Source organism: Ambystoma mexicanum, chromosome 3q, assembly GCF_040938575.1.
Source record: "Ambystoma mexicanum isolate Mex_15411 chromosome 3q, UKY_AmexF1_1, whole genome shotgun sequence".
Classification (NCBI taxonomy): domain Eukaryota; kingdom Metazoa; phylum Chordata; class Amphibia; order Caudata; family Ambystomatidae; genus Ambystoma; species Ambystoma mexicanum.
In genome coordinates, this window is record NC_090926.1 from 579,404,583 (window position 1) to 579,420,138 (window position 15,556).

A 15,556-nucleotide genomic window follows, 5' to 3' on the forward strand; every position below is an offset into this window, starting at 1 on the left:
TGCAGGATAACTGTTCACCACTGTAGAAGGCCTGCGAGGCCTAGGAACTGACTTAAATACATCCTAGACTTGGGTAGCCCCCCAGGCTGTGTTGGACATTGTGTTCCCCATCGACTACTTCTAAGTGCTATAACCGTATGGTGTTTTTATTTAGGTTTTGGTCTGGACTGCCTTTTTACATTTAATCTAGTCTATGCTGTAGAGTTTGTGTTTGACCACAGTACTTATTTTTCCAACAAATATTTTGCATGACTTCATAAAGTGCATATTTTTCAGTTTAGCAGTGTGCTGTGTTCTTTAGTGGCAAATACTGGGAATAATGTTTCTCCATGCTAGCCTTCCTCCCTCCGAAGTTGAACCAGACTACTCTGCTACAGCTACCGTGGGAGTCTGGTCTTTCCTTTTAGGTCACACTGTTCTACCATTAGGAAGGCTACATAGTCCTTGTGCAAAATTATCCACAACCATAGGTATAGAATGACTAATGCTGCTGCCTACCATTTAGTTAGCAGAAACGCACGCTTCATTCCACGGCCTACCCACTGCACTGCAGACTGTGCATGTAGTATGTGAATCTAAAGCAAATGCCCCGGAAAGTGGCTTGCGAGGATGATGCATACGCGTGTTATTAGTAGGCCCCCTTAATCTGGGGAGGAGGCGTACTAACTCACCAGATGAAAACGAATCCCTGCATCAGCAACACTGTTGGTTAGCATCAACAGGTGGCCGGATAAGCCCATACACTGGCAAAATGTTGCATATCCCAAAATGTCTGTGCCTCATTTGCTCACAGAACCGGTCCTCCACCTACCCTCCAGTTCCGTAATCATGGTCTCATGCTTGTTCTTCAGCTTGGCTAAGCTCTTTGACTTCTCTTCCTCCTCTGCGAGGTTGGTGGTGAATTCTGCAATACGGTCTTCTAGCAGTTTCTTTTCCTGCAGAGATCAGATAATGGCAATATGAAATATAAAGTGTAGCAGAGTAATACCTCAGTACGTCAAGTGACCAGCTCACCTTGCCCAGCTTCATGTTCTGATCTTCCAGCACTATCAACTCTTCCTCAGCCTTCTTCAACTTGGACTCGGACGTAACTTTTTCCAGTTGCAGCTTCTGTCGTGCAGCCTCCTCTTCCTCCAGTTGCTCCTCCAACTCCTGCAGGATGAAAACACATTAATAATTGTAATATAAAGCCACCCTTAACAGGCACTGTTCGGAAACCTTTTCTTGTTGCAGCTTTCCCTCCAGAGACATCAATTGGACACCCCAACTTTTTGCTATTGTTTGTAGCTGGTTCGGACTTTGAGGCAAACAAAGCCTTTGTACTTCACTTACCTTGCTATGCAAATCCGTTTCAGGGGCACTGATAAGTCCCCAAGACCACCAGTGCATGATAACTGTTCTCTACTGGAAAATTCTTGTTTATTTTAACCCGCACACATCGCCTTACTGTGAAGTGTTTTAGAGACACTGCTAGAGAGAATTCTAATTTCTGTGCCAATTCCCTTCAACCTTAGAGACCCAAAGCTCTTTTGCTGGACTTTGGAATTTTTAATTTTGACCCTGGAGTGAATGAGACCTCACACTTCTGTGTTTCCACCTGATTTGGATTGTGTCTTCACTGTTTTTGAAGTCCGACAAACTCCATATCTGCCTTTTGGATGGTGACACAGCAACTTCAGTGCAGTGTCTGAGAAATCCTTTTAGATTTCCCACAAGGTTTAAATACCTTTTCTTGTGTGAACTACAGTTCCCAAGAATAGTAAAGTGAAATTGACTTGAATTACCTTCTCTTTGTAGATCCAGCACACACACCATCTTATGGTGCTGGGGGGAAGTTTACCTAGTAGCCCTTATCCTACATTCTCATGTAACATTTGTAGGTTACCCTCACTACTTTAAAATGGCTGGTGGTAGTGGGTTACATTGTCCAACCATTGTGCTTTCCTACCGCAGGCTGAACCCTCAACTGCAGTACAGCAACCATGGGTGAATATTTTGTCAAAATGGAAGTCTTTTCACCATTTTCTGTTTGTGAGGTCTTTTCTGGCTTTTACTGGCTCTAGTGCGTCTGGAGGGACATGAGGGAGGAACCCGAAACTCCCCTGTCCTTTGTCTCTAGGAATGCCTGACTGCAGCTAGTCCGGATTGGCTGGCTGAATGGAAGAAACCGGCTTAAAAGGAGAGGGTTTTGGGACTACAGGCAGTTAACCAGTGGGCGAAACACCAGGCGAAGGAACCATGAATGAAGCTTGCAGCATCCTCCTGGATCTTTGAATTGCACCGTGAAGCCCTGCTGCTGTGCTGAACTTCACCTAGACAGAGAAGCTCTGGAAAGAACGACTTCTCCCCTTGGGTTAGTGGGATCAACAAACCACGAGATTAACTCCACTGGACCATCATCCCTGACTTGCTGTGCGTCTCTGTTGCTTCGGAAGCCCCATCCCACGGGTCGAGCATCTGTAGTAGAGTGAAACATCTGAAGCGGTAACAAATCCAGCAAGAAGCTCCAGGAGTCGAAGGACCCTCCAGAAGCAGGACGACCAGATCCAGAGCCCCCTAACCAGAGTGCAGGACGCAAGGAGTGAATGAAGGAAGCCCAACTGGTATCCGAGATCCGCAACGGTGCTGTTTGCTAAGTGCTGAAACCGCAAAGTGCTGCTGAACCGAAGGAGGCCGTAGCTGCCAACGACCTCCCAAGAATCGCCGCAGGATCCCTCCAGACATCCGTCCCACTTGTCCCCAAAACTGAGGCACAAGAAGAAGAGTCTGCACCGCTGTAGTAAGACAGAATCCAGTTGGACCACTCTTCTTCAAACCAAAGGTACTGTTTAGTCTTGGGGTACTTGGCTTTTTTGCTTTTAAGCCGGGCTTTTCTGTGTTGGGAATTGCATTGCTTACCTTTTGGAGTTGATTCCAACTCTTTTCACAGGCTTAACAGCTTGTGATCACAAGTGATTTTTCTACAAGCTCCCTAACTTCGTGCAAGACCGATTTAAGAAGTGCAACATCTACATCGACTGTTCCAATTGACTTGGCTGGCCTGCCTCCCTGAAGGCTCTTCTAGTCCATTAACTTTGATAAGGTTTGTCCCTACTAGGTGGCAACTTGTTGTAGATGGTTACTGCTGAGAAAGGCTGCTTTAGATTTCATTGGAAGATTTAGCTGTCCTCACATATGCTGAGAAATGGTCTAAACCTTTCCTTCCCTAAACCTTTCTGCATCCTAACAATCTGCAAAGCATAACTAGGTGATATATAAATGCCATTATGGTCCTTGTGATTGAAGTCACCTCAAGGTATAGGAATTGTGTATGAAGCATATTACAAAGATTATCCACTGCTAGGCAAGATTGTGTGCAGTATCCTTTGGAAAACTACAGCAAACTAGACCTCCTGGCAAAAATAACCCAACCTTTGGTATAAGTCTGTACTACATAGGTTGGTAGGGTGGATGAGCAGCCAGGCTCATCTCAAGATGGGTCAATGTGAGCTGTAGGGTTGTAACAGAGCTTCACAGTGACAGTTATTCAAATAAACACTTCCACTCAAGGTTTCTTGCTTAAACTTATATAATATATAATCTTTATAATACATCAATTTCACTTCACTGCTCTTGGAAACAGTTTTTTCACCAAGAGAAGGTATTTAAACCTTTGGGAAATCTAAGACCTCTGTGTCACTACACTGAAGGTGCTTTGGGCCAATGTAAAGATGATGCCTATGGAGTTTGTCAGACGCCAAAGTCAAAAGAAAGAGTCCAAATCACAGAAAAATACGAGCGAGATGAGGAAAAAGGCAAAAGAGCTTGGGGTCTAAGGTAGAAGGGAATTAGCACATTTCTGAGAATTCTCCCTAACATCCACTAACTTGTTTGATTCTGGAAAGTAATTTTAAAGTATATTTACATTGTTACATGAATTGCCTTTTTAAAGAACACTTATTTAAATATTGATGTTAAATATTTACAACTGAAACCTTGAGTGTAAGAGTTACTTGGCTTTACGGATTTCATTTGTACAGCTCACCTTTAACCCTCTTGAGATAGGCTTGGCTGCTCAGTCACACGCCCAACTTGTGCAGTACAGATCCATCCCAAAAGGTGGGTTACCCAATACCAAGCAGATGTGTCTTGTGTAGTCTCAGTGTGACTGCATCAATTCTTACCCAACATTGTCCTTATAACCATGTTTTGTAACTTTGTGGTTTCTAGCATCAAGTGTCCAGGATGGATGGCAACAGTGGATACCCTTCTACGGTTTATGTTGTGTCTCATGCACTTCTGCATTTTACCATTTTAATGCCGTTAAGAGCACCAGATACTCTAAAATGGCAATGGCACAAGATTTATCACTGTCCAGATGCTCTTGTATTTTGGCCTACATCAGGGCCAGATGTGCCATACATGGTAAACCCTTTCCAGGAAAAGCAATAGTGTTTGTGGCCGGGTATGAGGGCTAGGTTTGTATTGCCATAGTTCACATTCATGACAAAGTGTTTTGCGGATCGGATGTCGTAGCCAGTCTGGAAGTTTGAACTTTGCAGATCCGCATTGGTGGGCTTGGGGAGACTCCAGCTTGAATCCTGCATAGAAAGACGAAAACTACAGCCCTTCAGGAGAAAGTTATTGAAGTCATGACCCACAAAGACAGGCCTCACAAAATCTGAATAATCCCACTAGACCTGAAAGTAGACTTCCTTAGTTTGCAAAATTGAAAAAGGAGTGTGGGAACCCCTCTACTGAGAACGAACCCCGATACCCAAATACCCTGTTCAATGGAATTTCTTCCACTCAAGAGGGTCTACAACCATGTTTTGGCTCACTGCACCCTTCAGAGGAGAAATCTCCATTTGCTTATCAGTCTTTGTCCCACCCACAAGGGCAGTCCGGCAGCGAAATGCTAGGCAATTCTCTGAACAAGAGTATCAGCAACCCCAGACACGCGTTTCTGCCTTGTTGGTCCTTGTCAGTGAGGTGAAGCTGAGCATCTAAGGCCCAGAGAGCAAGGGGTGCAAGTCTGGATTACACTTGTTTACTTAGGGTGCAACACCAAGTTTTTAAAACATTGAAAAGGAGCGTGGGAGCCCTTCTACTGAGTTCTTTAATACACAGTAAACATGACTTTACTGGGCAACTCTGATAACGCAAGCATGGGTGTTCTTGAGTGTCTAGACTAGCCTACATTGGAGCCATTTTGGACATGTTCTCTTATTATAGAATTGCATTTTTAATGGCAGAGCCAACAGGAGTATTTTATGTGGGGCTACCGGCATAGCCAACTTGGACAGGTTTTCCTATAGTATCGTTACTGGCATTAAAGCTAACAGGAGTATACTTTAACTTTATTTTTTACTAATTTCTTGTCATCTTTTGTTTCCATTATCTGTGCATGTCTGCAGAGTTTGTGCGTCCTGTTTGTGCCCTTAAACCTACGGGTCGATGGCATGCACATTACACATTTTTAAAGTAAAAGTAAACTAGAGAAACATTTATGGAACAGAATAAACCTATAACTACATTCAGGATAACCTCAGTTATAATAGGTAAGACCCAATGGTGTAATCAACTAGTGGAACATAGACCAAGGTAACCAAGTTTACACGATTTAAAATTGCACCAGGCAGACCAAGGTCAGCTAAACACAGCACAATTATTCAGAATGGCACAGCTATTCAAGGGGCATACAACATACTATTTAAATGTAGCTACCAGCCACCGAAGGCGGTTTTAGAATCTGTATAAAAGCAGACTAGTGAAAGCAAAACCCAATGAGAATGACCTAAAGTTATTCAAGGTAGGTAAAACCCAATGTAGACTTCTTCTAGACAAGCTATACTGCAGGTCAGGAGAAGCAAGACCCAGTTGGTGGACTTATACACTTATTCTGAAAGAAACAGTTTGGTGAAGCCAACAGCATTACTTGGAAGGGAGGGAATGAATGCGCATGCAAGTAAAATAAACTTATGTATACTTTAAGACCTTCAGTAGCTGCTCATTTATTTTTTTCAAGGCAGAATCCTTTTCTTATCCAGTCCTTCCCTAGTCTATTGCACATATACTCAGAGGCAGAAGAGGAGACCCTAGTGGTCTATGTAACAGCTGTAGGCATCATGAGAGGGTTCAGTTGCAGGAAAAGTCAGAGTTTGAGGAAGTCTCTTCGAAACAAGTAAGTAGTCCACTGGAGTTAGTTAGGGTCCAGGGCCTTCAGAGAAAGCACCGTAGGAGGATTCCAGCAGTGGGCCTGGGTGAACTGGATGAGAGGACTCTTACGTAAGAATTGGTGCAGTCACACTGTGCGAGACTACAAGACTTGTCTGCTGGTTATTAGGTAACCCCACCTTTTGGTATAGGTCCGTACTACACAAGTTGTTAGTGTTACTGAGCAGCCAGGCCTATCTCAAGAGGGGTAAATGTGAGCTGTAGAGATTAAATCAGTCAATACAAGTAACACATACTCAAGGTTTCAGTAATTATTGTTAGGGAGAATTCTCAGAAGTAACAAGTTACTTACCTTTAACTGTGCTCCAGCATGGATTCCCATGCTCATGAATATTCTCCGTCAGGCTGGGAATTTCCGGTAAAGGAAAAAAAAATCAGTTTCACTTCTGAACTGTCTTTCTCCTAACAACCAATCACTGGTCTGAGTCATTCTCACCCACCCCCCCACACCACAGCCAATGACTCCCCTCTACCCAAGCCCCTCCTCTGGCAGCCATCTTCAGATTTGGAAGCACGTAAAGTGGCAGGACCAAGAGAAGAGCCGCAGAGGGGTAGGCGGGAGGGTCTGCATGCGAATCCATGCCATACCCATGTTGGAGAACAACAGTTACAGGTAAGTAACTGGTTCCTTCTCCAGCATGGGGTCTGGCATGGATTCACATGCTCGTGAATAAAGAATACATAGCAGTACACACATGCACAACCACATTGTATTAAATACAGATTTGCACTAAGTTTTTCGTGCATTTGATAAATGGCATTTTGTTATTCCACAGAAGCCCTTTTTATCCCATTTAAGCGCACTCCACGTTTAGTGGGACCACCACTAGGTCTACTCTCACCAAATCTGCTAAGACCTACACCACCACCTCCCTAGTCACACACCAACTATGGGCTAGAGAGGAACCGCACCCCTGGGGCGCCATTTAGTAATCCCACTTACTCATCCCCTTACAGAGGTGACCACGCCTGTTGACAAGATGACGACTGCATCCTAAAGAAGTTCATCCTAAAGAAGTGGATCCTTCCACCTCTTAATCTGAGCCACTAAACTCCTCTGATTCGGTAAGCACCGGCATCCGCCCTACATAGGATTCATAACTTTTCTCTGCTAGATCTTTGCTGACCACGTACATCCCGACACGTCCTTTGTCTGTTTCACTCCTACAGACCACATAGGACCCTCCACTCGTAAAGACACTCCTGTCCTGATGAAGGCCTACACCATTAGAGCTCACCTAGCTCCACGCAAAATGGCCAAAACACTGTCGTGTTGACATGTATTATATGTTGTTCAACTCTTGATTGTGCCCACACTCTATGGGCCCCCCCACCTGTTTATGATCCAACTGAATTCTCTAAGCTTCCTTCCCAAGGAACCTATAAAGAATGAACAAACTGTACAAGAAGATGTCTCAAATATTGACTACTTGATCATTCGTACTTAGATACTACACTTTGTATGTCCTCAAATGTGAATGTCCTATGTTTTTTTTAAAATACCAGTGTATTACTACACCACTACACTTCAAAATAAAACCCTTTTGTGCAGAACAGTTTCATGAGAATTCTGTGACCACCCACACAAGGTGTCACCCACTCAGGGTGTAGCAGTGGTTACTCTTCAGCAGAGAGTGACCTGACCTTTCTCATTCGTTTTTTGATACTATTGTACCAACCTGGGCAGAGCAAGGCAGTAACCAGGTACCCTTCAGAATACTGGGCCCAAAACACTGCCCGTAGTGCCAACACCTTGATGTGCAATGTCTTCTCCTCCGGTAGCCACAGGCTTGTTGCATGAAGACTTGAATATGCGCTCCCCATCCTTCTAGGGAGGCATCCATCGTGACAGTCTGACGAGGTGGGGGTCTGGAAATCCGCACCTGCTGACAGATGTGCACGCACTACCCACCACTGTATCGCTCCATGGAAACTCTCGTAGAGTGCGATCCTGTCCTCGAAGCTTCCAAATACTTGTATCCAACGGGCGTTGAGGAACTCCTGCAGCGGACTCATCTGTAGCCTGCACAGCCGAATGAGGTATATGCATGATAACATGCCAAGTAGGGACTTGATGGACCTTACCCTTGCGACCTTCTGGGCCAACAACCGACATACCTTGCCCAAGATGGCCGCTATCCTCTCCTCCGACGGAGACGCCAGGCAGAGCACTGGAGTCTGGATCCCAGAAACCCCATGTCCTGTGATGGAATCAAGCAGGACTTTACATAGTTCACCGAGAACCCCAGATCTGTCAGGAGTTGAACGCTCTTCGCCGTGTGCTCAACTGCAAGGTCCATGAGCTTGCCCAGACGAGCCAGTCACCCAGGTAAGGGTACACGTGGATCCCTAATAGGCGCAGCTGTGCCGCCAGGCACTTGGTTAACACTCTTGGCGCAGACTTTACTCCGAAGGGAAGGGCCTTGAACTGGTAGTGTTGTCCTTGAACCACGCAGTGCAGATACTTGTGGTGGCCCCGGTGTATGGGGATGTGAAAATAGGCATCTTCCAAGTCCAGCGACGACAGAAAATACTCCTCTTCCAGCTGTCCTAGCACGTGCTGAAGAGTCACCAACCGAGACCTTTGAGACTTTATGTACTTGGCAGAGGTCCAGGATGGGCCTACAACCGCCGGTCTTTTTGACAAGGAAGTAACGAGATACACTCCGGAGCCTCTTTGGGACGAGCTCCATCGCACCCCTTCTTAGCATGGCCCGCACCACCAGCAGCAGCTGAGGGATGTGATTTTCCTGACGGGCCACCGGTGGTATACGGGTCACTTCCGTTGGAACTCTAGGGTGTGTCCGTGGGTGAGAGCGTCCAGCATCCAACGGTCGGTGGAGATGGTCTTCCACATGCTGACGAAGTTCGCCAGCTGGCCTCCCACCAGGGTGCACGGGTGCGGGCCCCGACTCTGCGGCCGGGTCAGTCCTGTTTTGACATCAAAGCGCCAATTTGGGGGCCTTGACGATGACCTCCTCCAGACTTGGTACATTACTGTAGGTTTGTAGGTCTCCTGGGCCGGGAGGGTTGACGGTAAGACAAAGCACCTCCTCCAAATCTTTTTGAAGAACCTTGGGATTTTTCTCCAGAAGTCCAAAAGGACGGCAGTCGTTGCTGGAGCGTGCCCAAAGCACAAGCCATCTCAGCGTCCACCTTGATGGCATAAAGGGACTCGTCCATAGTCTTCCCAAACAAATTGTCCCCAACGGGCATGTCCAACACCCTTGACTGAACATCCGGGCGGAAATTAGTGGCCCTCAGCCAGCCCCGCCGATGAAGGGAAACACTGTTGCCAATTTGGCAGAATCCTGTGTCGGCAATGTCTGTGGCCACTGTAATGGCGTGGTCCGAAGTTACCTCGTCTTCCTGTAGAATCTCCAATGCCTCTGCCCTCTTGTCGTCAGAAGTCCAGAAGGAGGGCCATTTCGAAACAAAGCTCTGTCGTAACGTGCCGTGAGGGCGTTTGCGACCTCGATGGTCGTCACTGCCGACGTGAAACTCTTCGCCCATGGCATCCAACATCTTCCCCTCCCCGTCCGGGGGTGCAGGGGGGGGGCGTGGAAGCTGCCGATGAGGAGGAGCCCTAAGACTTCTTGGCTGCCGCCGACACCGAGGCTGCGCCCAAGTGCTTATGGTCCCAGCAGTCGCTAGAGTCCGGCACCCTGCATTTCTTTTCTTAACGGTCCCTCTTCGTCGGAGCCGATGAAGAGTTCCTCGTGAGGGACAACCCTTTGTCCGAAATGTCATCCAATAGCGGGATCGACAGCATAGTCTTCCTTTTCGCCTCCCAGCATTAGTATAGGAAACCTTTCTTCTCCTCCGGGACGAGCTGGAATAGCTCTGGGGGCGTGGAGATCATGGCGTGGATCGAGCCCATCTCGTCAAGTGGTAAAGATCTGGCAGGCGGCCATGGGAGATTTCTCCCCCCCCCCCCAACCCGCCGTCGCCCTTGCCAGTCGTCGCTGTGTCTGGGTCCGTCTCATGACTCGGTGGGGGAGAGGGAGGTGGACTCTCCTCCGCTTGAATGGTGGTTCCTCCGATGGTGTTGGCTCTGTGGGTGGGGGCGCCGGCGTAAGAGGCATCCCTGTCCGTATCTCTGAGCACAGGGTATGCAGAGCCTTAAGAAGGTCTGCGATATCCCCAGGTGGTTGTTGAGGTTGCGGCGACAAGTGTGTTTGCGGCTTAGGTTGCTCCTCCGCATAGTCACCGCCCTGCTGCTCTTCGTCGGACTGAACGTCACCTTAGTCATCACTCTCGTTGGGATCCCCCCCACCCCCCTCTCTGCGACCAAGGGAGACTGTTTAGGGGAAATGATGGGCATCACCTTCTCCGGCGTCTGTTTGATGTGCTGGAAAGAGGATTCCCTCCTGGCAGGCAGGGATACTCTCACCTTTGGGGCCGTGCCCTGCGGATCCGCCACTGCGGCCTTCGCGATAGACGTCGCCACCACTTCGATGGAAGTTTGGGCCTTCGTCTGATGCACCTGGGCCTTCACGTACTTGGCAGAGTCTGAGGCCTTCACTTTAGGGGGAGGGTCGGGACCCCGCTCCCCCATGGCCTTCTCTGCAGGGCCAGTCTGCGTCTTCTCCAAGAGCTTGTCCGGATGGTCCGGCTTATTCTTCGAAAATCCTGAGCGTTGGCTCGTGGTCGAAGGCGATGGAGACGCTGTACTCGCCCTGGCCGCTGAGGAGCCAGTCGCAGTGGACTAGCGGTGCTTAGACTTCTGTTGGGCCCCCGTGGGAGGGGTGCCCTCAAAGGTCTTAGAAGACCGCTCACCTTTCTTCTTCTGGGCATGGGAGGCATACTGTCGGGACTCACCTGGAGCAGGGGCCTTGGCCTGCAGCCACTCGTTGAGGCGCTTGCACCCATCAGCCCGCATGCGGGGCACCATCTCCCGACAAGCCGCACAGTTTTCCTCCACCTGCGTCAGGTCTGAGTGCAGGCAGTAAAGGCACAGGGAATGTCCGTTGTCTGCAAAGACATTCCATAGGTTGCATCCGGGGCAAACCTTCAAGAGAGCGCTGAGTCCTTCTCCTGTGCCATTTCCACACGGGGTAGGCCTAGAAGAAGCTACTGGAATCCTTCAAGAAGAAACTCGATGAAAAAAAAAAAACAATTGCCCTCGAGGGGCACTGAAGAATCTGAAAATGGATCCCCGTTAATCGGAGGATGGATCGATGGGGCTTGAGGCTCGACTGACCGAAAAAATTTGCAGAAAAATCTATGGCTGCCAGAGGAGGGGCTTCGGTAGAGGGCAGTCATTGGCTGGGGGCAGTGTGACCAGTGATTGGTTGTTAGGAGAAACACAGTTCAGAAGTGAAACTGATTTTTTCTTTACCGAGGATTCCCAGCCTGACGACGGGGAATATGCATGGGCATGTGAATCCATGCCAGACCCCATGCTGGAGAAATGTGCCAATTCCCTCTACCTTAGAGACTCCCAGCAAATTCGCTGGATTTTGAGGACTTGATTTATTTTAACCTGGAGAGTGAGACCCATTCCCCCCCCACTCTCGCATGTATTTTAATGTGATTTTGTACACCGTTTCTTTTTAGTTGTGGAGTCTGACAAACTCCATGGGCATCTTTAACATTGTGTTACATAGCACCTTCAGTGCAGTGACACAAGGAAGTCTTTCAGATTTCCCAAAGGTTTAAATACCTTCTTTGGGATAAACGACTGTTTCACAGAGCAGTGGAGTGGAATTTGTTTACTTACATTTGTAACTTTCTAGACCCAGCACACACTATCTTACAATATAGTGCCGGAGGGGTTACCTAGTATCCCCTTTGTGTAGCTTCTCATGTAACATTTTTAATGTTACCCATTCCTCGATTAATGGCTGGTGGCAGTGATTTACTTTTTACTACCATTATAGGATTTTACTGTGGGCTGCGTTCGCAGCCACGGTAAAGCACCCAAGGGTGCCATTTTTGTGAAAATGGCCCAGTGTTTTTTTGCCATTTCTTTGTGGAAAGGTCCTTCTTGAGATTTACTCCGCGTGCCAAGCCAGGTTTGGTCCCTTTGTTCGTTTTGATTAGCGACGTACAGGGGCGCAGCCCTGGGAGCATGCGCTCACCTGAATCCTCCCACTTGTGCCACTCAGTCTCCTTCGACGCGTCGACAATATTACCATTGCCTAATGACACCAGTTTTATTATGGGGAGGATCGTGGGACATATGGCGGAAAGGGAACTATGGACTAGGAGTACGTTAGTCACTATGGTGAGTAATTTATAATTACTCATACGTCCTGTCCCCTTTCATCCGTACTGTATGAGCATTTACAACTGAATGCAGACCCAGGAGGGAGAGGTGACCCTCCTAAGAAAACAAGTTCCTTAACACTGCCAGCCCAAAATGCCGCGTCTGACCTGGAGCCAGCATCCAAACAGTAGTGCTAGCAGAAGGCCGAAGGCGTGGCCCATGACCCACCTTGCCGATGACCTGCCACAGAATGTGCCACTGGAACGCGACTGCCGTGGCCTTGGCTGTGATATTGTTGGCATTCATGTTTGCCGGGAGTGGTTTGTGTTGTACCTCTTAGGCCTCCTTGATGGCCGAGACCATCCATCTTGCTATTGAGGCCTTGGAAGCCTGATCGCCTTGCTTTAACCCACTGATTTGTAGAAGCTCTTGGTTCCGTCTAGGTAGAATTTTAGAGCACCTAAAATCTATACAGTGCAGTACCCTCCCGAGTATCGTCCTTAGGGTCGGTAAAGAAAGTAGGTAGAGTTATCTCCTCATTCAGGTGAAATGAGGAGAATTATCTTAGGTAAAAAGGCAGGGTGAGTTCTAAGCACCACCTTGTCCTTATGAAAAGTAGCGCAAGGCTCTGAAGCCACCAATGCCTGGATTTCACTGACACTGCGTGCAGAGGTAATACCCCACCAAGAAGGCTGGCTTAATGGCGACTAGCCCGATGTCCACGGACCCCATTGGTTCAAATGGTTTATGTGCAAGGCGCCCAAGACAACATTGTGGTCCAACACCGGGTGTGGCTTCTTGATATGTGGGTAGATCCTGGTTAGGCCCGCCAGATGCCTTAACCACCGGGTTGGAGGATGAGACGACCTCCTCCTCCAAGTGCTGGTAGGCTCAGACAGCCACCAGACAGGTGCGGCACATGTCTACTTGCACCCCCGAGTGTGCGAGGTGTGCTGAGAAAGATAGCATGTCGTCCAACGTGCAGGTCAGTGGATCGACATCCTTTGATTCTGCCCAGTGACAAAACCTAGTCCACTTGCTTTTGTACTGGCTCCTAGTAGCATCACTCCTAGCGCCCTGTATGTCTAGGTTAGCCTGTGGCGGTATCCAGTCATAATGTCGAATACAATAATGTCGAAAGACAAAATGTCGAAAATATTTAATCGAAAATAAAAATGTCGAATTACAAAAATGTCGATTTTTTTTCCGAATTAATGTTTAAATAAATAATTAATTAATTATAGTTTATAAAACATAATTTTTTAAATGGTTAAAGGTATATCCATGGTGGGTGGGGGGGATGGGGAGAAGGGGGGGTTGGATGTAGGGGTTTGGGATGGGTTTCTTAAATAATTAATTATTTAATATTATATTAAAGATTTTTTAAAAATAATTAAAGGTATATCTATGGGGGGTGGGGGGATGGGGAGGAGGGGGGGGTTGGGGTAGGGGTTTGGGATGGGGGGTTGGGGGGGGACCCCCCCCCCCATAAAAAATGTTATTATTTGTGTAAAAAAAAAAAAAAAAAAAGTGTTTTGGGTTTTCGATTTTTTTTCCGACATTTTTTTTTCGAAATTATGACTTTTCCTATTATATGTATGTGTTTGACTTTTTTGCATTCGACATTTTTTTTTCGACATTTTTGCTTTTCGACATTAAGTTTTCGACTTTTTGTCTATGAACCGCCTGTGGCAGATCCAAATGCTTTAGTGTGAACTGTTCAGGAACCACGCAACGAGTGCTAACTTCTGAGGGGAGGGGTGGATGACCGTGCCTCCCTGCTGAGATAGGGCGCTTCAGGAGCTGATCCGAAAGGCTGAGCAGTCCGAGAATCATGGCCTTGCCAGCCACTTAGGAGCTATCAGAATGATAGAGGTGCCGGCACTTGCCAATTACCCTGTGTACCAGGGGAGTGGGAGGGAAGGCATATGCGTTCATATCGTTCCACTGTATCTGCATTGCCCAGAGAGCCCCAGCCCTGTCCGTGCCAGGATGTGAACTGGGGACACCTCCTGTTGAACCAGGTGGCAACGAGATCCACCCAAGGCTGACCCCATCTGTCGAAGATCCCCTGAAGGACCCGATAGTTCAGCTGCCACTCTTAGGCTCAGCAGGCTGGGTGATGTGAACTGTCTGCCTCCAGGAGGTGGATTGCTGCCCAAATTTTGACTGCTAGAGGGGAGGAGACCTGGTGCCAACCTGCTTGTTGATGTAATACATGCTGGTGGAGCTGTCCGTTTGAATGAGGATCGCCTTACCACCGATCATGGGGTGGAAGGCTGAGAGCGAGCCATATGGCCATCAACTCGAGCCAGTTGATGTGGGCCTCCTGCTCCCGACGGGACCAAACCCCATGGACACTGGCTATCCAAGGAAGCTCCCCAGTCCTCTAGGGATGAGTCCGTGGTGATGGTAACCTGCGGTGCAGGTTGCTGGAAGGGCTTGCCTATCTGCAGGTTGCAGTCCGTGCTCCACCAGACCAGGTCCTGGTGGCGATTAAGTGGGATGCTAAGCAGCTCCGCCTGGGAACCCTTCTCTTGACTCCAGGAGGCTGCAAAGTGCAGCCGCAAGCACCTCATTTGGACCCTTGTGTATGGCACGGCCAGGAGACATGTTGCCATGATGCACAAGAGGTGTTGGTACCACCATGTCGAGCTCACTGTTCAGGAAGGCCGTGGCCCTCCTGATGCCTGTGATCGTATCCCAGATGAGGCACAGGAATGTTCGATTCTGCGTAGTCTCCAGCTGTGACTTCTTGAGATCGATGGAAAATCTCAACTCGTGCAGAATACTCATGAGGGCAGCGGTGTGGTGGACTGCTTCCAGAGACACTGCCCAGACGAGCCAGTCGTCCAAGTATATATAGACGTGGTGACCTAGAGCCCAGAGATGGGCTGCCACCGCGTTCAGTCTTGTGAAGACTTTGGGGGCTGAAATGCGTCCAAAGAATAGAACCTTGTATTGGAAATGAAAGCCCGTGATCCTGAAAGGACAGGTGGGGCTTCCAGATTGGGACATGTAGGTATGCATCCTTCAGATCCAGGTAGCACATCCAGTCTCTCATGCAGTGTCCCCGCTATAAGCGCTGGGGTAACTATCTTGAACTTTTGAAGAGGAAGGGAAAGTTTC

At 48.1% G+C, this 15,556-nt stretch overlaps 1 protein-coding gene across 2 annotated transcripts in view; it reads right to left on the bottom strand.

The window, feature by feature from the left end:
• MYH9 (myosin heavy chain 9) overlaps positions 1 to 15,556 on the bottom strand; it is a 500,061-nt gene that overhangs the window by 144,706 nt on the left and 339,799 nt on the right. For both annotated transcript variants that reach the window (XM_069654373.1, XM_069654374.1), the window contains exons 23-24: positions 1,015 to 1,152; positions 812 to 935 (exon numbers count right to left, since the gene is read on the bottom strand). In XM_069654373.1, coding sequence (XP_069510474.1) covers positions 812 to 935; positions 1,015 to 1,152 — 262 coding nt within the window. The remainder of the gene's footprint in view (positions 1 to 811; positions 936 to 1,014; positions 1,153 to 15,556) is intronic.